At 32.1% G+C, this 24,982-nt stretch overlaps 2 protein-coding genes across 3 annotated transcripts; both read left to right on the top strand.

The window, feature by feature from the left end:
* The first annotated feature begins 16,354 nt into the window (after window positions 1-16,354).
* On the top strand, window positions 16,355-21,314 carry LOC107919853 (NAD-capped RNA hydrolase DXO1). The gene is made up of 13 exons (XM_041074828.1): window positions 16,355-16,781; window positions 17,259-17,538; window positions 17,881-17,946; window positions 18,049-18,127; window positions 18,294-18,373; window positions 18,466-18,489; window positions 19,028-19,152; window positions 19,350-19,566; window positions 19,657-19,710; window positions 19,890-19,936; window positions 20,175-20,259; window positions 20,484-20,547; window positions 20,884-21,314. Exons 1-13 carry the CDS (start codon window positions 16,453-16,455, stop codon window positions 20,985-20,987), a joined length of 1,554 nt encoding a protein of 517 aa, XP_040930762.1. The 5' UTR covers window positions 16,355-16,452; the 3' UTR covers window positions 20,988-21,314.
* A 164-nt stretch (window positions 21,315-21,478) lies between these two features.
* On the top strand, window positions 21,479-24,469 carry LOC107919854 (coiled-coil domain-containing protein 97). 2 transcript variants are annotated; one of them, XR_001690466.2, is made up of 4 exons: window positions 21,479-21,847; window positions 21,936-22,456; window positions 22,718-23,034; window positions 24,095-24,469. XR_001690466.2 is itself a non-coding variant. In XM_016849252.2 (3 exons), exons 1-3 carry the CDS (start codon window positions 21,682-21,684, stop codon window positions 22,970-22,972), a joined length of 942 nt encoding a protein of 313 aa, XP_016704741.1. In that variant the 5' UTR covers window positions 21,479-21,681; the 3' UTR covers window positions 22,973-23,263. The 2 variants fall into 2 exon arrangements, 1 of the variants encoding a protein (XP_016704741.1); XM_016849252.2 differs by lacking the exon at window positions 24,095-24,469 and having other exon boundaries at window positions 22,718-23,263.
* The last annotated feature ends 513 nt before the right edge of the window (window positions 24,470-24,982 follow it).

Here is a 24,982-nt window from a genome sequence, read left to right as displayed (position 1 = left end):
AAAATTATGCTCATTTTATAATAGAATTATGTAGGGAGAAAGAGAATACGTGCTATGAATTTTGTTTACAAATGTACACATTCGTTGCTTATTGTGTGGTGCAAATACATGCCATGAATCATGCGTTCAAAAGTCAAATGATTTCATCAAGATTCGATGTTGCATGACGTGCTCAATAGTTATACGCAAAAGTTCTTTCACCCTCAAAATATGGTTTTTTTATTATATTTTTTATGTTCCTTAATATTTACAATAATAATTATTTTTATTAATAACACGTAATAATATATAATTGAGTGAATATCCCAACCATTAATTTTGAACGTCTGTAAACATTTCCTATATTTGGGATTAAGGTGAGCAAAAGAAACTTTAAAAACCAAAAATATTAAAACCGTATATTTCAGAGAAAACAGTGACTTTAAATCACTACCAAACCATTTTCATCACTAATGTTTTATTCACTGCTTTTAAAATGTTTTACTACCAAATCGATTGGAGCCGAGTGGCTGGCAGCTTTTGGCAATTTGGCTGTATCTTAAAAGGTGGTGATTGGTGACTTGAAAGTGTCATGTTTAAAAATATAAGATAGTAAATTAGATTAATAGTTACTTACTTATTAGTATTTTTTTATTTAATTATTTAATTTTATTTTTTATTACTAATTCGCTAACGTTAGCAATTTTTAAAGTTAACATAATTATAACTTTAGCTTTTAACATTTATAAATTATGTCAATTTTGTCTGGATTCTAAAAAAAATTAACTGTCAATATTTACACTATTTGTAATTTGATTTTTTTTTACAATTTTATTTTTTTGTGACATTGAGAATAAGAAAAGATGAAAATTATTCTCTTCGATTTTTGGGTATTTTCATTTATATATTTTTAATCTACTCTAGCTAATAAATTTGTTTTTTTTAGCTTTTTAAGTGAAAGGGTCATGGAGAAAAGTAAAGCTAAAAAAAAATTCAAATTGTATAATTTGTAAATGTTAAGAGTTAAAGTTGTTATTATGCTAATTTTAAAAGTTGTCATTGTTAGATAGCTAGTGACAAAAAAGATAAAATTAAATAGTTGCGCAACTATTTTGTAACTTTTCATAGTTGAGTGAAAAAAATTAATAGTCGAATGAATACTAATGTAATTTACGAATAAAAATATTATGAAGCACTTATAAATTATGATTTAATTTTAATAATAAAATATATTTAAAATTTTAATAATAAATTATTAATATTAAAAATAATTGAAAGGATTTAAGGGTTAAATTAAGTTTTAAACTAAGTATTTTTTTAACCCAAACTTAACTCAATCCAACAATAAAAAAAGCTTGAGTATGAAATAAATTTATTATTAATATCGAAAATAATATATAAAGTCATCATACTTAAATAAAATTAAATTTTTAAATATGTAAGTAAAGTTGCATATACAAAATATTATTATTAAAAGTCAAGGAAAATAATTAAAATAAGTATGAAATTGTTTTGTATTAAAAAAATTATATGCACAAAAAATTTATTATTTTAATAATTAATAAATTTAATGATGATCATTTGAATAATATTTTTTTTATAATTTTATTATAGGTTCAGATTATATTTAATTTTTTTATTTTTTATTAAATTATTATAGTAAAATTAAATTCTACAAAATTTTACCTTTTTAGCTTTAACTATAAAAGATAAGAAGATTAAATCAAGTCATCATAATTGGTTTTAGTAATTTATATATTTTCTTTTTATTTCTACACAAAATACTTCAGTTCTGAGGAACTTTCCATTGAATTTCCGTTGAACTTACTTTAGCTCAGTTGGGATAAGAAATGAGAAATGCTGGCATCGAAAATTAGAAGGAAAACCCTCTTTATCCCTAAATCTCTTAGCTCAATAACATTTTGGGTCGTGCAGTTCTGCAAACACCCTAAACCTGACAAAGTGATATAGAAGTGGAGTGGAAGGGGCTTCTTTGTTGCAGGAAATGAGGTTTTCAGTAGATCTAAGGTATTTCCTTCCCGCTTTTATGAATACCTTCTTCTTCGTTCTCCCGAATATTCAGGATAAAGTTGCGGTTGATCACATTGATTCCCCATATCTTGGTTTAAAGTTGGCACTCTTCATTTTGGCCTTATTTTTACTACTCATCTTCCTCCATGTCTCATTTCAGCTTCCCATTAATATCACAGCCCATTCATTGCTGTTGCGTACTCATCAAGGTTTCGCTATTGCATTGCTTGTATCTCTTGCAGCTTCCTTACTCTTACCACCAGCCCTCTTCTGGGTTTTCTTTTTCTGCATCATTCTTACCTATCCTTGCCACCCCAAACTCTTTGATCATTTTGCAAGCTTTTTATTCTGGCTCTCACGCACTCTTCACTCCATTCCCTCTAATTTCATCACCATCACCCGCCGCCATCAACACCACCAACGTCTTCCTCAACTATTTCCACTTTCGGACCGTCCACAGCACCCTAATTAAAGACACTCATATTCGACACTACTTTGGTTGGTATTGTTGCCGTCCAGGTACTTACTATTATAACGTAAAGCTGAGATTTGGTTGTTTTTCTTTCTCTTTTGTGAATAACATATGAAATTATTTGTTTTTAGTCTTTTTCCGCTCTGGGTCTTAGATTATGTATTGTTTATGTTTGCTAACAAAATAAATTAAATATAAATAAATACATATAGAATAAAAATAAAATAATTTATATTTAATTTATCAAATACTAAAAATTATCAAAATTAAAATCGAATAAAAGTTTAAATTAGAAGGAAGAATAAGGATTTTACGAAATGTTGAGGCCTATGAAATAAAGCTTCCTTAAGATAGATTTAGCCGCTCCTACGGTACTTAGAGAAACGTTGGTTGGATGTCTCCTCGGATACAACAACAACAACAACAGTGATCAAAGTAGTAGCACATCTACAACGATCAATGATCGAAATTTGCCTTTTTCTATCACCGAAATGTTTTAAAAATACAGTGAGACAAAAGAAGAATTTTGAAATCAACAGAATTTCGATATAAGAAATTATTAGTGTAGGTTTAATTCTACAGAAAACACAACCTTTTATAGGCATGTAGGACGGTGGAAAATTTGGAAATAACCACAAAATCTGCCATTAAAGAGCCAAAAAATCAAATTGATTAGAATCAGATACTGTTCATATATAAGCAAATTATGTCTGCTGAGGAGAAATAAATTCGTGTTAGGCTAAAATATTCGCAAGTCCATTTGGGCCCCGACATTTCGCGTCCACGTCGTGCGGGTGCGCCCCAACCTCGTTAGGTTTGGACTTAGACCTTCCTGTGCGCGAGGCAAATTTACAAAATTAATCATTCAATTATCCTTTAAGAGAGCTCACATATATAAACACATCTCACACTTGGTATTTGAAACACCCCTATACCGGTTCGACCCAAGAAACCTAATTTAAGAATATTACATTTGGTGCCAAAGTGATTTTGGCTATCACTAATATATTTGAACATTAAAAATATAAATTTTTATAATTTATATTTTACTCCCTACTACTTGGAACACACTTGATCTTCCTAAGTACATACCATTCTATTCAAAATTTTGAAACATACCCTCTTGGCATGTGATGAGATGGATGCTCACAACCTCAATTACAGCTCTTCAAAATCATCGTACCTAATCTGTGCACAGAAAACAAAACTGTAAGCCGAGTAAAAACTAAGTGGTATTTCTATAATCTGAATATTTAAAAACAATATAATATAATATAATAAGCACAATTAAATTATAATGACAGATTAATGTCTAGTATCATAACTATCATTTTTCATTTATTAAACAATATACTAATTCACATAATTGCTATATAAATGATTATTCACATATCAACCATATTTATTCGTACAATGACATCAATCATACAATACTCAATTCATGAATACATCATTTCATACCATACTCAATTCATGAGTATATAACTCATATATTCCATGTATTGCCAACATATTTCACATTCAATTTTCAATTCACTATATCACTTCCATTTCTCATACCATGTCATTTCAACATCACTTATAGAACTTTATTATTTATTTACCCCTATTAACACAACTTGGATTCGGACAGATACGCGATCCAACCAAACACACCAGTTTGGCACCTAGTGTCTCATCGGCTAAATCGAAGTAAATTGGCACCCAGTGTCTCATCGGCTAAACCGAAGTAAATTGGCACCCAGTGTCTCATCAACTCGAAGTCGAAGAAATCTCTGAACTCTTCTAATCCTATGACATGCCATCTATATCCGACTCAGCCCAATACAGTTAATAGGGTTTAATTTCACATTTCAGATATAATCAATATCCAATACTGATTTATCATATAATCACATAATTACACATATAATCATTTCAATTCAAAAATCAATCCATTCAATATATATATCTACCAATTCAATTCATTCAATCAATTATCAAAATATCAATTACTTACCTCTAATACATTAAATAAAAATTATAACAATTAATAACTAGTTTCTGATTATAGAAATACAAACTGGAAATTTCGAGGTATTCCTCGTCGACTTTATCTTTTGCCTTTTTAGTCGAGAATTCTAGTATGACTTCCGAGCTATTCCTCGTCAACTTTATCTTTTATCTTTTTAGTCGAGAATTCTAGTATGACTTTAAATATATCTTGGAACTTACCTAATTTTTCCTTTTTTTTTTCCTTTTTCTTCCTGTTTCGTTTGACTTTCTCTATTTCTATTTTTTTCTTTATTTATTTCATTTACTTATTTATTTTATATTTACTTTATTATTATATTATATATATATTTACTTAAATATTAAGTAATATATATTTTATTAATATATGCATATGTATATTATTTTTACACATGTAATCACTATTACCATCCACTTGTTAGAATAAGGCTTATTGCTTCTTTAGTCCTTTTAATTTTTCTTAAATCTATAATTCAACTTTTACCCTTTATACAATTTAGTCCTTTTACCTAATTACTCTTAATTTAAGGAAATTCACCTAACCAAAACCTAATTAACTACACAACTAGCTTTGTATATATTTTTAATAAATATTTACTAATCTGATTTACGGTAACGGAGTATCAGAAATGCACTTTCTAACACCTGTGACTATCGGGTTGTTACGGTATTTAACCAATGTGAGATCTAAGCCTTTATTTTTCCTCAACAATATTTCCAAGTAGCTTAATTTGAGCATCAATTTCTCATTTATCACTCAACCATTTTAAGCATATGATATACCGTTGTAAAGGTCTCATAGAGTAGAATATGAAATTATAATTATTTAATTCAACTCTCCACCTTTACCTATTGAGAATATGCCTCAAAGTTGCCATAAAATGCAATTTTTTCCAACAGTTTATTCATTAATTGTTAGATTGAATGTTGTTACCAAAAAAAAATTATTTGACCGAATGAAGTTGTTTTTGTTTTCTATTTTAATATTATAATGCTTTATGGGAAAGAATCTATTTGTTTCATTGGCTATGCAAAGGAGTCTGTCATCAAATCACACTTCGATAATTTATGTTCTTCACTTGGGGTCATTTGACCCAACAGGAATGACCCGTTACTTAAAGAAATTGAAGGCTCATCTACTAAATGATACACCCTTATAAATCTACTAGTAATTTGTATTTATTAGGATGAATATTTCGTAATATTAAAGAACCTTATAAATCTTTTAAGAATCTTAACTTGTAGATTGCCTTTAATCTCAGTCGTTGATGCATTTTAAACTAGACCGTTAGATCATAGAAAACTCAACTATAAATAGAGTCGTTTCCCTCATTTGTAATCACTTAGTTGTAATTATTCAAAGTAATAAAAATATTTTGAGAGCATTTACTCAAACACTTGGGTATGCTTAGCTTTGTGGTGTTTTTTTTTGTTTGCATGTTGTTTATTCGCTTTTGAGAGTTTGTTTGTGCTTTATTTCAATGTCCTAGAGAATTTTATTTTAGGATTCTCACTTTTTTGAGAGATAGGTTGACTTAAGAGGATTTGAAACAAATGAATTATCTAATATTGTGCAATTCGCCGTACTAAAGTTTAGCCACGTGACCCTTATACCAACAAAAGACTAAAGTAAAATAATATTTAGTTATTTATATTTTCTAAGGATTATTAATATAATTTTTTTTTCTAGATTTGTATGTTGTTTTGTTTAGCAAAGTTTTGTATATTTTCACGTGAAATTGTTTGTTTTTTTTAATTATTAAGGTCGAGGAAATGATAAGTCTATGTTATCACTGTCAAAGGGAAAAAAAGTTGAGTAAATTGGGCATGAAATTAAAAGGCATAAAGCAAGTAGTAAGCTAAAAGAAAGCAATCCATTTAAATGAAGGGTATAAAATACAAGAGGCTCAATAATTCACATTTAAGCTCGATGTTGTCCGACATGAATTTTTCTAGTTGAACTTCATTTTGTCTCCTATTTAAAATGGTAATTATTGGTAACCTTCTTTCTCAGTATTTTTCTGCAGTATATTGTCGGTGACCTAGCCCAGGGTAAAGGAGTTATGGGATGGGTTACCGTCGTATGGTGTTGAAGGGTGATTCTGGAATCTGGAACTGTTATTTCATCCTTGCATTGCATACTGTTGGCCCTTGTACATCCCCGATGGGGTGCATAATCGAGGATGTCCATACTCTTAGTTGAAGTTTGGAGCGCAGCCTATCGGTTCCTCCAAGTCCCTCGTCGCCAAAATACATGCTGAAAATGATTGTGAATAGAGGGACGCAGAGCCCTGGGGTTGTTTGAGAGTGAAGTTGCCTAGGCCCAAGGTTGGAAGGAACTTAAAAAATATATTTTTTTCAGTTTTTAATGTGGAAAAAAAATTAGACTAAAATGAATTAATTAAATGTTTAGAGCTTTTAATTTTTCACCATAAATGTTTCATCAGGCTCCAAAATTTTTTCAGCTTTTATTGTATTATATTTTATAATTTTTTTAAAAGGGGTCCAAATTATTGTTTCATTTAGGATCCTAAAAATATCAAAAATGAACTTGGAGGAACGTTCTTCCTTCTTTAGTGCAAATAGATGATGATTTTGCAAGATGAACAAACGTGATCTGTTCACGACATGGAGTACGATTTCTGTGATGATATTAAAAAAGAGTGGTCGTACCTGTGTTGGAAAAATTAGGAGGGTAAAATAAAATGTGAATATAATAAAATAATTGTTAGAATTAAGTGACCTGAATCTTTATTTAAATAAAATACAGTGATAAAATAAAATAAAAGAAGAATCCATATAGAATTACACTTCTTTTATTTTATTTTAGAATAAGGTTTTTTAAACCTTATTAAATTCCATCTATTTGATATTGATTAGAATAAGGTATTTCAGTCTTACTAGAATATGGCTTTATAAGCCTATAAATAGACATAGTCTATTCCTCTTGTAATAATTGGAATTCGACATATTGAATTTTCTTCTCCTCTGCCCGTGGTTTTTTCTCGAAAGAGTTTCCATGTAAAAATCTGTGTGTTCTTTATTTTATTTTATTTTATTTTCACAAACTGGTATCCGAGCTTTCGGTTGTTCATCTCGATCACGGTAATAGCGTCTTTGAAGTATGAAATTCCGCTATTGGATCGCAACACCAGATTTGCGTTGTGGCAAATTAAAATACAAGCAGTTCTTGTGCAGATGGATCTGGAAGATACCCTGCTAGGGATAGATAAGATACCTTCGACATTAACAGATGAAGAGAAGAAGAGTAAGGATCGAAAGGCGTTAACCAATTACATCTGCATCTGTCCAACGAAATTTTGTAGGATGTAATGAAAGAGAAGACCGCTGCTACATTATGGAAGAGGCTAGAACAAATATGTATGTCGAAAACTCTAACAAGCAAGTTGCATATAAAACATTGTCTTTATGCTCATCGTTTGGAGGAAGGTGTGTTTGTACACGAACACTTAACAGTGTTTAAAGAAATTCTCTCAAACTTCGAGGCCATGGAGGTTCAGTATGATAAGGAAGATTTAGGGTTGATTCTACTTTTTTCATTGCCCCTATCTTATTCAACCTTTAGAAACACATTTTATATAGCCGCGAGTCTCTCACAGTTGATGAGGTTTATGATTCTTTGACCTCGTATGATAAGATGAAGCATCTTGTGGCTAAACCTGACTCTCAGGGAGAGGGTCTCATTATTCGTGGGAGACAAGATTGGAATGTTAATGATGATCGTGGAAGGACACATGAACGAAATCCTCGCGGTAAATCTAAGGGTAGATTAAAGTCTTCAAACGGAGGTAAAACTTGTAACTTCTGCAAGAAGAAAGGACACATTAAATCTGAGTGCTATAAGCTACAGAATAAGATTAAAAGGGAGGCCACGAATCAAAAGGGAAAACAATCAGAAAATTTCGGTGAAGCTAATGTTGTAGAAGACTACAGCGATGGTGAACTTCTAGTCACGTCTGTCAATGGTTCTAAAGTAAACGAAGAGTGGATACTTGATTCAAGCTGCACCTTCCACATGAGTCCCAATCGGGATTGGTTTACAACTTACAAAATAGTGTCTGAAGGTGTTGTTTTGATGGGAAATAATGCTTCGTGCAAAATCGCAGGTGTTGGAACAATTAAAGTTAAGATGTTTGATGGAGTTGTCATATCACTTAGTGACGTATGACATGTTCCAGAATTGAAAAGAAATTTAATTTTATTAAGTACTCTTGATTCAAAAGGGTATAGATACACAGCTGAAAGTGGGGTTTTAAAGATTTCCAAAGGTTCCCTTGTTGTGATGAAAGGACAGAAAAAGACTGCCAAGTTATATGTTTTGCAGGGTTTTACTGTTACTGGTGATGCAATTGTTGCTTCCTCTTCCTTGTCAGATGATGATATTACTAAACTTTGGCATATGTGCCTAGGGCATATGAGTGAGAATAATATGGCAGAATTGAGCAAAAGAGGACTTCTTGATGGGCAAGAAATTTGTAAACTGAATTTTTGTAAGCACTATGTTTTTGGGAAGCAAAAGAGAGTTCGATTCACCAGAGGAATCCATAACACGAAGGGAACGCTGGAGTATATTTATTCTAATTTATGGGGGCCATCCAGAGTGCCTTCGAGAGGTGGAGCTAATTATATGCTAACCTTTATTGATGATTTTTCCAAAAAAGTTTGGGCGTTCTTCTTGAAGCAGAAAAGTGATGTGTTTTCTGCATTTAAGTCTTGGAAAATTATGATTGAAAAACAGATGGGAAAAAAAATAAAATACCTCTACACAGACAATGGCTTAGAGTTCTGTTCTGATGAATTTAATAGATTGTGCAAGTCAGAAGGGATCATGAGACACTTGACAGTTCGTCATACTCCACAGCAAAATGGCGTTGCAGAACGAATGAACAGAACGATCATGGAGAAGGTTCGATGTATGTTGTCAAATGCCAACTTACCAAAGTCGTTTTGGGTAGAAGCAGCCTCTACTGCATGTTTTTTTATCAACCGATCTCCATCTATTGTCATTGAGAAAAAGACTCCACAAGAGTTATGGTCTGGTAATCCTGCTAATTATTCTGATTTAAATATCTTTGGGTGTTCTGCGTATGCTCATGTTGATAATGGAAAATTGGAACAAAGATCCATTAAATGTGTTTTTCTTGGTTATAAAGCTGGTGTAAAAGGGTATAAGTTATGGTGTCTTGAAAATAGAAAAGTTGTGATTAGCAGAGATGTTGTTTTTGATGAAACTGCTATGCTACCTAACTTATCTCTTAAAGACTCTTCCAATAAAGAAAATCAAAAGCAGGTGGAGCATCAGATTAATACAGAGTCAACTCCTCAAGCCAGTACAAAAATTGAGAATAGAGTTGCTTCTTCACCGCAATATTCTATTGCCAAAAACAGAACTAGAAGATAAATTAAACCTCCAAAGAAGTATGCCGAGGCTAATCTAGTTGCTTATGCTTTAAATGTGGCTGAAGATATAGACGCAAACCAAGAGCCATCTAATTATTCTGAGGCAATTAGCTGTGAAGACTCCGAAAAATAGATGTTTGCTACGCAAGAGGAGATGAAATCACTCCACAAAAACAAAACATGGGATCTTGTGAGACTTCCTAAAGGTAAGAAGATTGTTCGTTGTAAATGGGTGTTTAAAAAGAAAGAAAGGACTCTAGGAGTTGAAGAACCCAGATATAAAGCAAGGCTTGTTGCAAAGGGTTACAGTCAAATTCCAGGAGTGGACTTCACAGATGTGTTCTCCCCAGTTGTTAAGCATAGTTCGATTCGAGCTTTGCTTGGTATTGTGGCCATGCATGATTTAGAGCTTGAGCAGTTAGATGTAAAAACTGTATTTTTGCATGGAGAACTTGAGGAAGATATTTACATGCAACAACCAGAGGGTTTTACGGTCTCAGAAAAAGAGGACTATGTTTGCTTGCTAAAAGTCCATTTACAGTTTGAAACAGTCACCAAGACAGTGGTACAAGAGGTTTGATTCCTTTATGACTTCTCATGGTTTCAAAAGAAGTAGTTTTGACAGTTGTATTTACTTTAAGAAAAACAGTGATGGTTCTTTTGTGTATCTACTTCTTTATATTGATGACATGTTGATAGTAGTAAAAGATAAAGGAGAGATAAAAAAAGGTCAAAACCCAACTAAATGAAGAATTTAAGATAAAAGATTTAGGACCAGCAAAGAAGATAATTGGTATGGAGATTCTCAGAGATAGAAAAGCAAGAAAATTGTACCTAAGTCAGAAGGGGTACATTGAGAAAGTTCTTTGCAGATTCAATATGCAGAGTGCTAAGCCTGTTAGTACTCTTTTAGCAGCCCATTTCAGACTTTCATCGGCTTTGTCTCCACAATCAAATGATGAGATTGAGTACATGTCACATGTTCCATACTCTAGTGCAGTGGGATCTCTCATGTATGCTATGGTTTGTTCACATCCAGATTTATCATATGTAGTTAGTGTAGTTAGCAGATATATGGTGAATCCCGGTAAAGAACATTAGAAAGCAGTTCAGTGGATTTTAAGATATTTACGTGGTACTACTGATGTTTGCTTACAGTTTGGAAGAACTAGAGATGGAGTAATTGGGTATGTTGATGCTGATTTTGCTGGAGACCTTGATAGAAGAAGATCTCTCACAGGTTATGTCTTTACAATCGGAGGTTGTGCAATTAGTTGGAAAGCCACTTTGCAAACTACAGTCACTTTGTCTACCACTGAAGCTGAGTACATGGCGATTACTGAAGCTTGTAAAGAAGCTATTTGGTTGAAGGGACTCTTTAGTGAACTCAATGAAGACCTTCAAATCAGCACAGTATTTTGTGACAGTCAAGTGCCATATTTCTTACAAAAGATCAAATGTTTCATGAGAGAAAAAAACACATTGATGTTCGGTATCATTTTGTTCGTGATATTATTGCTCGTGGTGATATTGTTGTGAGCAAAATTAGTACTCATGAAAATCCTGCAGATATGATGACTAAGTCACTTCCTATAACTAAGTTTGAGCATTGACTAGACTTGGTTGGTGTTCATTGTTGAAGTTAAACCCTTAAGGGGTTTTATGGAAGAGGTGGAGAACTTGTTCGTTGAGAGTTCGCAATGAAGAACTTGTTCATTGAGAATTTGTGTCAAGGTTGAGATTGTTAGAATTAAGTGACCCGAATCCTTATTTAAATAAAATACAGTGATAAAATAAAATAAAAGAAGAATCCATATAGAATTACACTTCTTTTATTTTATTTTAGAATAAGGTTTTTTAAACCTTATTAAATTCCATCTATTTGATATAGATTAGAATAAGTTATTTGAGTCTTACTAGAATATGGCTTTACAAGCCTATAAATAGACATAGTCTATTCCTCTTGTAATAATTTGAATTCGACATATTGAATTTTCTTCTCCTCTGCCCGTGGTTTTTTTCTCAAAAGAGTTTCCACGTAAAAATCTGTGTGTTCTTTATTTTATTTTATTTTATTTTCACAATAATTTATTTGCTATTTATAAAATTAACTGTATCTAGAGCTACTCATAGCTCTTCCTCAACCCATAAATAGGAGGATAATACATTTTAGTATACTCGAACCTATATGCTCTTGCATTGACAACAGTACCAATATTAATTGAGCTAAGACTCAATAGATAAAATTAAAAAATAATTAAATTTATAAAAATTATATATATTAGCTTTTTATTGTTCATATAAGATTTATTTTTATTGATTAATATTAATTTTTATAATAAAAATATTAGCCTAATAACTATATAAAATATCTTTTTTTAAGGTATGTAAGAATAAATTTTATAATTTATTATGTAATTAGCTTCTAACATGAAATGCGATTTTACGCATTTAATTTTTACTTAATTTTTTAAATATTGTAATTTTAATTGCGGTAAGTAGTGTAAAATATGATTTTTATTTGATTTATTGAATATAATTAAAATAAATTATTTTATGAATTTAAATATTATAATATAAAATTTTCAAATAATAATTAAAATATTTTTAACATGTTCTACATACAATACATCTTTACTTTAGGTAATTAATGCAAAGTAATATTATTCAATATAATAACTAAATAGCATAATTAACTCTAATATTAATTAAGCGATAATTAATATGCTTAGAATTTTATTATAATAACTTTATTTTACATCAATAAAATTAGCACAACTTTCTTAAAATAATTATAATTATTACAATTTTTTCCCTTTACTTTATGCATATTCAAGTAATAACTCTATTTTTAAATTAACACATTTTTTTTAAAATTAATAATTGTATTTTAAATTTTAATTATTTTTTAATGTGTAATTATCACAACTTTTATTACATTATAATTATTTTAAATGTATAATTATCACAACTTCTATTTTAATTTAATTTTTAATTCATAATTCTAAATTAAATATAATAATTAATTTTAATTATAAATTTAATAATATAATGAAAAATAAAGAGTATTCTCATCAATTTAATTTTTTTAAACTCATGCTTTTATATATTATATATATTATTTATATAAAATAGATAACTAATTCATTATGTATTATTTTTAATTAATATGTAAATTAAATTAAAAGAAAACAAAAATTAAAAGTTTTATGAAAAAAGCAAAAAATCAAAAGCCAAAATGTAAATAATGATTTTTCATTAAAGTATTTTTTCACTCGAGACTTGCAGTCTAGTTAAAAGTTGGATAGGTATTATGTTCCAAACAAGTAATAGTAAAAAGAAGATGAATTTTGAATGTGCTTGGTAAGAAAGAAAAATGAGAAGAAAAAACATAAGAAGTGTGATCATTTTTATCCTAATGCATACAAATTATACATTGAATGATTTATTTCCATTGAATGATTTAAAGCTCGAGTGGTGGGAAAAAAGGTACAATAAGCAAACTGGAGTTGATTTTCAGGAAACTTTTTCTCCTGTGGTTAAACATGTTATTGTTCGGACCGTCATTAGTGTAGCTACTATGGATGGACGGCCACTTTTTTTTTCCAAATGGATGTTTCCAATGCCTTCTTTGCAAGGTGGTCTGCATAAGGCCGTTTATATGGATAGTCCAGAACGTTTTCGCAAATAGGGGGAGTACAAGATGTGTTCTTTGCTCAAGTAGTTGTATGGTTTGAAGCAAACTTCTCGACAATGGAATCTAAAGCTTATTGAAACATTGTTGCAAGGAGGTTATACACAAAGTAGATATAACTATTCATTGTTTTCAAAATGGAAAAGAGGTAACATAGTTATATTACTTGTTTATGTTGATGATTTGCTAATCAGAGGAAGTGATGTTGATATGATTAGTGAGCTTAAAGAGGTTCTGCATCATAATTTTAAGATGAAAGATTTGGGTGAGCTAAAATATTTTCTAGGTATAGAGGTGGCAAGATCAAGCAAAGGTATTGTGCTGAATCAGACGAGTATGCATTAGAATTGATAGCCGATGTTGGGTTAGGAGAAGCAAAACTAGCAAGTACACCTCTTGAACAGAATCAAAAGCTTACTTCAATTGAGTATAATGAGTCTATACAACCGACAGCTAATGGTGATGAATTGATTCCTGATGTTGCAATATACCAGCGACTTTTGGGCAAGTTGCTATATTTGACCAATACACGACCGTACATATCTTTTGTAGTTCAACACTTAAGTCAATTTATGCACAAACCAAAGAAGTATCATTTAGAGGTTGCTTTTTGAGTAGTTTGGTATATAAAAAGGAATCTAGGTCAAGGTATCTTATTAGTTACATCTAATAATCCACAGCTTGTTGCATTTTTGATTCAGATTGGGCTTCATGTCTTATATCTAGAAGGTCAATTACTGGTTTTTGTGTAAGTTTGGAGACGCCCTCATTTCATGGAAGTTAAAGAAGAAAAGTATTGTGTCTCATTCATTAGCAGAAGCTGAATACAGGAGTATGACAGTAGTAGTAGCAGAGGTTGTTTGGTTGGATGGTTTGTTGAAAGAAATATGCCTTAATAGGTTTGATACGTCTTTAATTTTTTTAGACAGTTAGGCAACACTTTTGATCACAGCAAACCTTATATTTCATGAATGCACCAAGCATATAGAGATCAATTTGTGTAAGACAAGATTCGAGAAGGGTTGATTCAAATGCAACATATAAGGACAACTGAACAACTTGCAGATTTGATGACTAAAGCACTTGGAATCAGGCAGCATGAGTATTTGATGTTCAAGTTTGGGGTTAAAGATTTATATCACCCCTCAACTTGAGGAGGAGTGTTAAGAAGTTAACTGATAGTTAGTTGGGTGGTTAGTCTTGTTATTAGAATAGTTAGTTTGTTAATAGATGGTTAGCAAGTAATCTATAAAGTCTGTAGTTTTGTAATTATGAGATACAATTTTCTATTCTAAAAGAAAATCATTTTTCCTAAATAGTCTCTTCATCAGTTGATTCTGTGTCAGTATTCTCAACAATATATCAAATTTCAATAAATCAAAGTTGATATATAAATTTGATATTTACCTTTAGTTATATAATAACATTTTTGTTTTTAATTTATACAAAATAATCTTTCAAATTTAACCTAAGCTTTAGCTTAATCATGCATTGTTATCTAAAAATTAAATCCTTCAAAAGTTTTTTTTTTAACAATCTCATTATAGGTTCTGATTATATATACTATTTTTGACATAATAACTAGAATTACCTATAATCCCTTCCTAACTCATAAATAGGAGGATAATGCGCTTCAGCACACTCGAATTCACATCCTCTTGCACTAGTAACAATGCTCATACCAATTGAGCTAAAGCTCAATCAAAAAATTCTTCAAAAATTTAATTCTACAAATATATTGAATTTGAAGGCAATTTTAATAATATGTACTAGAATAGGTCCTTTGCTATGCTTCAAAAAATCATATTAAAATCTTAAATATTATATTTAATTAATGTATAAAACGTAATTATAAATTTTTAAGTAAATAAAAAATGTTATGTCATGAAAAATAACATAAACCTAATACAAAAATATTATCTATAGAAAATAAATTATTATGGTATAGAAATTTATATAATTTATTAATTTAAATGAATATGACATAAATATATATTTTAAAAAAAAATTAAATTGATATTACAAATTTATGTAAAATGTAAGATATATTAAGACATAAGACGGGAATAATATGAATGCACATATTATTCTCTAAATAAAACCATTAAGATAAAGTATGCAAAACATAACATGTAAAACAATATGAATACGATAAATATATAAAAATATGCCAAAAAAAAATAATTAACTTCTACAAAATTATTATATATAAATTTATAATATTCTAAAATACAAACATGAAATGAAACATAAATACATATACGTATAATTAATTTTTTTTTATCATAAGTCACCTAAGGTAAAAGACATTGAAAACCCTTTGGCAATAAATAAGACCTGAGAAAGAAGAGTTAAATTGAAAGCGTTGAATGCATTTTAGGAAAGTATTTTTTTTATACCAAAAATAGTAAAAGACATGGTGTAGGTGGCAGTAAATCCGTAGCTCAAAGGGAAGGTTTACATAGACGAGGGGACAGATGTGTGCCAAATGTAGGCTACAAAAGCAAACCGGACAGTTGCGATCCAGAGTGGGATAATCTTCTTCGGCCTTTCAATCCCATCCTAAATTTCAATATTATGTAAATAGTAATTTAAGTTTTGATTTAATTCAAGATGGCCCAATCCGGTCCAAAAATTGCTTCATAAAAGCCCAATAAAAATGTAGTACTGTAATAGACTGAGTCAACTCGCTTGAGTTTTTACACCGAGTCGACATCAAAAGGAACTGTTAAAAAAAAAAAAAGGACTAAAACCTCAAACGCAGAAATTCGCTTTGCTCCTTTTGTTCTGAGAGAGAAAGAGAGAAACCGAAAGACAAAACTAAAAGCATATAATTTCCGATATGGATTTCTCAGAGCAAGATGTGGACCTCTTTGGAGATGACCATAACAACGACAATCGCGATGATTCCCGTGAATCCTCTTCATCTCATTCATCTTCATCATCATCCTCCGCTTCATCGTCGTCGTCGGCTTCTTCTTCGTCCAACGGAAGCGACGGCGGAGATAGCAGCAGTGCCAGTGGAAGCGCTAGCAGCGGAGGAGAAGAGGAAAATGGAGAAGAAGTGAGCAATGTTAATACCCATAATTATGATTATAATGACAATATTGAAAGGAGTATTTTTGGGTATGAAGAGGAAGAAGAGGAGAAAGATCTCTTTGGGTCTGTAAAACCCTGCACTAGCCTTTCCCTATTCTGGTAATTCTTTATTTCATTATTTCTCTATTAGATTCAGTTATTCGGCCCTTAATTGGGGATTTTGAAGTGCAACCATTCCTTTTTTAGGAGATTTCTCTATCATATATTAAAATATAAGACTTTTGGTTTGAATTCTGTGAATTTTTTTAGTTTTAGGGAGTAATCTTTATGTCTAAGTAATTAACTATAGGACCAGCTAGCCAGCTAGTAACAGCTAAATTTAACATATAAGCTATAGGAGATGTTATGAACTCCTTATTATCTGCTTACTGAATGTTTTTTAGATTGTAAGATCACAGGAAGAAAACATGAGCTATTTGATTGCTTTATTTGAGGAAATTTGGGAAAAAAATTTGACAATGATATGCAGGAATATTTAGACTAGCTGTGGCTGCAATTCCTGTAATATACAGGAAACAATTGAATTGATATTTGTTGAATTTCTTTGTCTCCCGTTCAAATGGTGACTAATCTTCTTTCTCACTATTCTTTTGCAGTATTGCCTGTTATTCGTAATACTAATAACCCAGGTAGAGGAGGTTTTGGACGGGGTCGCTGGCACAATGATAGAGGAGCTGGTATCCTTGGCCGTCCTGGTTATCCACCTAGGCAAGGTTATGGGTATGGAAACAAATTTGCTAATGGACATCGTGATGAGCGTTTCGTTTCTGAGCTGAAATTTTCTAAGAGTGAAGAGACGTTATCTAGAAAATGCATTGCTTTTCAGGAAGTGAGTGAATTATTTTTCCATTTTCTTTAATTATTCATTAGTTAATTATGGGTTGAGTATACCAAATTATCATTTTCCCTTTCAGATATAGTGAAAATGGTTGTCAGGATTTTTATATGTTTTATTTGGTGTATTTACATTTTTATGATCTTCTTGTCAACGTCAATAGACCTTACATATTGGAATCCTATATCATTTCATTGATACTGTCTGTTTGGAATCACTTTACGCCTTTAGATACCCTGTAAAGTTTTTACTTCTATATACATGCACATACACATGTTGTCAGGTAATTTTTTTCCTGGGCTACCTTTTGCTAAATGTGGTAACTAAATTTGACAGCCATGTGAACTTGCTTGTTATAGCCGTGTAGAAGGTGGAGATGTCTACTTTGATGACCGCAGCTTGGTAAGCTTTATGGATATCAGCATGGTAATTTTTCAGTAGGTCTTATATTGTGTCTTCCACATTAGCTCATTTTGTATATTTGTCTATTGTTTACATCATCAGAGGCTTTTTAAGCGTCTTATTACTGAAGAGATTGGAGCTGATCTCAATCAAGGTTTTGATACCTTTATTGAGAAAAAAGGTATGGTTTATTTATGAACAGTTGGAAATTGATCATGTTGAAATTGTCTTGTGTTGTGGTGATATGCACATATTACAAGCACTTCTTACATTTATTTATGCCTTTCTTTGGGGTTGTGTATGAGTTCTAATCAATTCAGCCTACCCTGTGATTTTTGCTGGACCAGAATTAGGTTCTGAGGGTTTTGGTGACCTTCTTGGTTGCATAAGAGACAAAAATATCCCTCTTCAAAACATTCATTTTGTGGTAAGGAAAATGATATTCTTTTACCTGTGAATTCTAAGTTTAATGGTTTTTATTAAGGATACAATCTAACCATATTCCCTATGCTTTTGCAGACTTTTCGCAACAATCTTAATAAGGTAATTGCTTATCTAGATAGAATGCACACTCACAATCCGCTTTGCTTTTGTATAACTTGGAATGATACGAGGGTAGAGAACTGATGTTCATCAGTCTTTCACTCGTATATGAGCATCCTGGATGCTACTAATATTTTTCACCTAATGAGGGACAACGTTTATCTGAGTTTTCATTTATGAATTTGATAGATGATAAACCACTTTTGTATGTATTTGATATGGACACTTCAATTGCAATAGGAGTTTTTAGTTTTATTTATTTATTATATATCAGGTTTTACTAAGAGTTTTAGTTTTACTTATCTATTATATCAGGTTTTACTAAGAGTTTTAGTTTTACTTATCTATGAAATAAAGAGGTAAGCAATTATTCTATCAAAAGAAACGTTATTTTGAGAGGGGGTTCAGTCAAGGACGAATCTGCCTTTTGAGTAACCATAGGTCGAAGCAAGAATTCTTTCTCGTCTAGACCTGTGACTAGATCCTACGCCAAGGCGCATAACAGTATTTCACTGGACGCTGTCTTGTTTTCATGCAGATACTGGCTACTGCTTATATTAGAAATGAGCCTTGGGAAATGGGAGTGCACAAGCGGAATGGTGTTGTCTATCTTGACGTGCATAAACTGCCTGAGAGACCACGAAGTGAGTTGGATCGTCGAAGGTACCAAAAGTCCAAAACTTTTATGACTTCCCCCTCCTACTTTTATCCTTCTTTCTTTAAATAAAATTTCCTATGGGTGGGCAATTTGAAGAAATCAAAGGCTTCGAGGTGGCGTGCAACCCAACTTATTTCCTTTATTGCTTATTTCATTGACTTAATGATCTGAGTGCTTTACTTTTGAATTGTTTTTAATTTAGATGTTATTGGGGGTATTGTTTTGAGAGCCTTGCCACTGAAGATCCAAGAAGAGAAGATGGTGAAGGGATACATCATGTTGATGCCAATGTTGAATACTGTTCGGTGATTAAAACCAAATTAGGGGCTCATCGTATTCTGATGGGTGCTGAAATGGATTGCTGTGATTCACCAGATGAGGGAAGAAGATTTTATGTGGAGTTGAAAACAAGTCGTGAGGTAATTAGTGATTCCCAATGCTTCACTTGCTGCCTTCTCATTATTGTATCCGTTTACTTGAGTAACTCATGAATGTTTCTGCTTTTGCAGTTGGATTATCATACAGAGGAAAGGTATGAAAGAGAGAAACTGCTGAAGTTTTGGGTATGTTATTTTAGCCAATGGACCTGAATATTTCTTACTCTGAAGTTTGGCATGCAAATTATATATCTTATTTTAAGATATTCTTATTCCATCGGTTTATTTATGGAGAAATGGCATTCTTCCTTTTCAAATTAGCCTTTATTTGCAGACAAAATAACTTGGTTGTTTTATTGTCTCAGATTCAATCATTCCTGGCAGGTGTTCCTTATATTGTTATTGGATTTAGGTAATTTCTATTGTTATTTCGTACTAACTTCAGTTGCCTAGAAAATCACTTTGTTCCATAAAATAAGTTTAGCTCAGGCATATTTGAGATAAATAATAACAAATTGTTTCAGTGTGCTAAGCTGTATTTATCTGAAAAAATAATGCTGAGTGGTGTTCAGTTCCGCGGTGCTGTTGGTATTAGGTTTTTTCTCTTTTCAGTTAAATATGAACTTTTCCATTGACATGTTATGGTGTAGGGATGATGCAGGGCGACTTGTACGCACTGAGAGACTAAGAACCAAAGACATCACCCATCGAGTCAAAATGAAGAATTACTGGCAGGTATTATATATTACAGCAAATAATCTACTGAGTTGATTTAAAAAAATTGTATTCCCAAAGATGTAAGTGGGTGATAGTGAAGAACTACTCATGTGCAACGAAGGTATTAGGCTATATACATACTCCGAACTGGTTTTTTCCCCTTTTTATGGCTTCCCTTTTCCAATTTCATTGACTCATTGTGCTATTAGTCGCTTATTTGCTTGTTTAAAACTCATCTTTAGGGAGGAGTCTGCCTGGCATTTGCTGATGAGGTACTGTGCTGGCTTTACGGAACAGTCAAAGAGAGTAAGATTCTAATTTCCATTTCCATTTCAACATGTGCTTGAACCCCTTTATTTGTTTTTGATAGAAATGTATAATTGTTTATAAGATTGAATAAAATCAAGTATCATCAGCACCCCTTTGGTCTGCGATGCCAATACAACAACTTTGCTACTCTGTGGCTTCAACTTCACCACTTTGGTTGTTTTTTGGTAGAAATATATAGTAGTTTATATGATTGAGGAAAATCAACTTGGAGCATCATGGAAGTTTTTGTAGTTCCTTATCTTAGTAAATCTTATGGAGCTAATATTTTAGATAATGACTCTGTGATTGTTCTTTTTCTTTTGTTGGATTCAGATGAGGACTACATACTACAATTCGCACCACCATTCAACCGATTGGAGCTTCTACAAGCACAATCTTGCCCTGATGCGATTACTAATCACGTTGAACAATCATAGTCATCGACAGACTTATTTGTTAGTTTGTAATTCAGATAGTTCAAATACAGGATCAAAACAAAGAGGATGGTTTATATTTTTACTAACTTTGATTTTGCAGATGAACATCACACATGATAAAGTTCCCCCAAGTTCAGCCTTTGTTTGTAAAGGCAAACCCCCCAACTTGGTAGATTCATAAGTTAAAAAATTGTCCTTTGGTAATTAGATTTAAATAGCTCCCATTTTAGTGTATTGATGAAACTCGTGAGAGGTAGATGCTATTTCTGCTGTGCTTTTCTAGAAGCATTATTGCTATTAATACAAGTTCCAAATATTAAACTTCAATGGTTTCTAAAAGTAGGAGTTACTATTTAAATTGTTAAGAATTTTAATATTTAATTAAACTTAAATTTAAAAAAAATGTATATTTTGTTTATAAACAAGGACTCGACTGGGGAAACAAAATGGAACTGTTTGATGAAATAAATGGACCGATGTCCGAGCGGGAGACTAGTCAGGTGGGCAACACGTGATCATAAATTTCATAAAGAAAAAGAGTTGGGATGTAAAATGATGTCGTTTCGGTAAGGCCCGCCAACGGCCAAGCCCAGGAAAAAAAAAACCGCCTTGAATAGCCGACAGCATTGATAAGCTTACATAAGAAACATAGAACGGTGTAGCTGGGGTTTCGAAGGTTCCCAAATCGATCCAGATGGAAAGAAAAGTTAGCGAAGAAGCGATGGAGAGCATCACGGAGAGGCTGTCGGCTCTCGATAATCTCTATTTCCCACGCGCCCTTCAATCTTCGGCCTCCGATCCCTCCAATCGCAAATCCATCCTCCACGACCTCCTTTCCCGCGACGTCCCTGTCTTCTTAGGTACTATCCTTTTCCTTCAATTTCACTTTTTTTCCATGAATTGTGTTAAAAGTAATTTTTTTTAACTAAATTGGTGTTGGCGATGCAGAAAGATATGGGTCTCAGCTTACTTGTGATGAGCTCCATGAATTTGATGCACTTAACGATGATTATGAGGTTAATTGGCACTTAAAGCATCTTAGAAGCAAGATGAGCCCGACTTTAGAAGAATTGAAATTGAGGTCCGTGACTGTCAAGAATCGGAGGCGGGCTTACTTGACTAAATTGGTGTGTGATGGGCATTACTTTTCGGAGGATGCGATGAGGGAAAGGGAGCCTTATTTGCATCATGAATATTTAGGGAGGTTTCAGGATTTAAGTGGGAGGAGCATGGCCAGGCGTGGGGAACGCTGGTCTGAGACTTTGATGAGGAGGTGTGAGGAAGCTAGGTTGGTTGCTAAGATTAGGGAGCAGCAGCAGAGGCTTGGTGTCGCTCAAAAAGATTGGGTTGGTAATGAGATCCATCCTCAACAACAACAAGAAGAGGAGGAGGAGGAGGAGGAGGAGGAAGAGGAGGAGGAAGATGAGGATGAAATGAAAATGGAAAATGGAGGCAACCATGGAAAGGATGTAAGTACTTGACTCTGTTCGTGCAATTTTTAAACAAGTTTCTTAGTTGGGTTTCTTTGGTAGAAACAATGTTTCATGAAAGGGTTTTAGGTTATTACTGTTGTTTGTGCTCTGCCTAGTAATTTTGTCTTCAAGTATGATGTGTTGGTGTTTCTGAATGTTTAGACAGTGTTTGGAACTAGATGTCTGGCACTCTGGCTCATTGTATTCGTGGTGAAATTTTGTTGTCCATGCATTGATATCTTGCATTGTCTGTTTCAGATGCTTTTGGACCATCTTGGAGATGACATTGTTGCTGCTTCTGCAACTATGGAGCAACACGAAGAAGCACCTTCTGCAGAAGAAATGCAAGAAAGGATGGATCAATTCACCTACATCATGCAGCAGAAGTTTCTCTCTGGTGAAGATTATGAGTATTTAGATTACTCTAAAATAGATGACGATGAGACCTTGGATGATCACTGGCTTAGGGAAGCTAACCATGATGCAGAGGAGAAGTATTTTGCTGAAGATTAATAACGGAAAATTACATCCATTGATCTCCCAACATTTGCAGATATCTCTTCGTTATAGCAGTGGTTAGTGATTACCTTTTTCTACTTATGTACCTAACTTCTTATATAAATGTTATGGAATGGCATGTTCATGTTGGTAGCCATTCTTCAGATAGACCAGCATTAGAACCAAGGGTAGTTGTTATCAAATCTTCTCTGAAGAAATATGTGAACCATCGTTTTTGTGCATATAATGTGGTGAGCAGTTTGTTCTTGTGTGGCTTGAGAAACCACATAGGGGACTTGACATTAATCTTCCTGAATCTAGAGGGGGTGGGGGGGAAGCTTCAGAATGTTGATCTTGACATTGTGCTCAATATTTTAACGAGTAGCCATTCTACTGAATCAGAATCCAGGAGAGAAGTGCATTTAATTGATCCGGTACACTAATATGTTCCATAAGTTTCATGGGTTGGCTTGGCTGCAATTGCAGTACATACGAGCTCAAGTTTTAGGTTAGGTTTAACAGTATTATGAGATGAGAAAATTTTAGTGCATAGTAAGTTACACGTCTTTGGAAGAACATTGAATACAAGAAAGAGCATTAGTAATATAATAATATTAGGAAAAGAAACAAAAATTTCCATAGCTATCTGAACTTTCCTAGTAGAGAAGATAAATATGAAGTTCTTAGTAATTGTAGTGATGGAATGTAAATGAGTATTGTACGTTTAGGATAGTTATTCATTTTATAGGACATCATTCATTGTTCATTTATGTGCAGTTCAACAGAGAATCCTATTGAGTTTTATACAGGTAAAAGTTAGTTGAATATGGGCAAAAGATGAGATCCTATAGCATAATTCCTAACCATATCTATATATCCATATAGCAAATTCCTAAAATGGAATGTCCAAATTGTAGGGGGGTAATTTCAATCATTAAATCATAGAATGAATGTGTCTTTAACGAAAAGACAATTTGACTAATAATACCAACAGTCGCTGGTACCCTCTTGTTGTTTAACATACTAGAAAAATAAAATGCATACCCCAAAAAAGACAAGGCGAACTTCATTCATGGCTGAGACAAAAGTTTAAGTAGTCGTAGAGCTAATGAAGCATTCATTTTTTTTATGTTGTAGGACCGGTATTTGGAAACATAGGCTGAAAACTTAAGCTGGTGAGGTGTCCCATATGATCCAACACAATATATAATAGTACTAGATACAGTTGATGTCGGTACGAATGGAATTGAATTAAATTGGAGTTAAGACACATATGAAACCAGGTGCAGAATGAAGAATCTCAAGAATCAATACACAGTATGTAGCTGGCTTGCTAGGGTTGGCCTACTTGCCCAATTAGCTGGATTGGCACAGCTGGTCTCCAATATTTACTCTTCTTCACTTCAGATTCTTTTGTTATTCCTTTGCCTCTTTTGGACCATTGATGGTTACTTTCACACATCAAGATGAAAATAGTAAAAAAAAGAAAAAAGAAATGCAAATTCTTTTCAATGTTATTTTTTATATATATTACAAATTGGGAAAGGGTGAGAGATGACACTACTTAAATTTGAACTTTGATATTTGAGTGTAGTTTTAACGAAGAGTTCAACTATTGTTTCTCGTTGTGGGCCATTTTTTTTTCAAACGTTTTAACTTACAAAAACAAAAATAGTATACATTTTAACTTGAATTTATTCAAAAATGATAAATGAGAGAATCATTGAATATTAAGAACATTTTAAGTTTTATGTAGAAAACAAAGACATCTAAAGTAATGTTATCATTTGTTGATTGGTTTACTATAAATATATTATGAAATAATTGTATTGTTTAATTTTTGTTTGAGCGATGATCTCACTTTTTGCTCATTTCTTTTATGAATTATAAATAAATGAATGTGTAAATTCAAATTTTATTTTATATAAATTTTAAAATATTCTTAGAATATTACACGCTTAAGGTTGTTACATTGATGTTTTCAAGTTATAACGATTATAATGCCAATTAAAAGTTTATTTAGAA

Source organism: Gossypium hirsutum, chromosome A08 (genome assembly GCF_007990345.1).
Source record: "Gossypium hirsutum isolate 1008001.06 chromosome A08, Gossypium_hirsutum_v2.1, whole genome shotgun sequence".
Lineage (NCBI taxonomy): Eukaryota > Viridiplantae > Streptophyta > Magnoliopsida > Malvales > Malvaceae > Gossypium > Gossypium hirsutum.
Note: the sequence above shows the minus strand (reverse complement) of the source record. Positions and strands in the feature narration are given on the sequence as shown.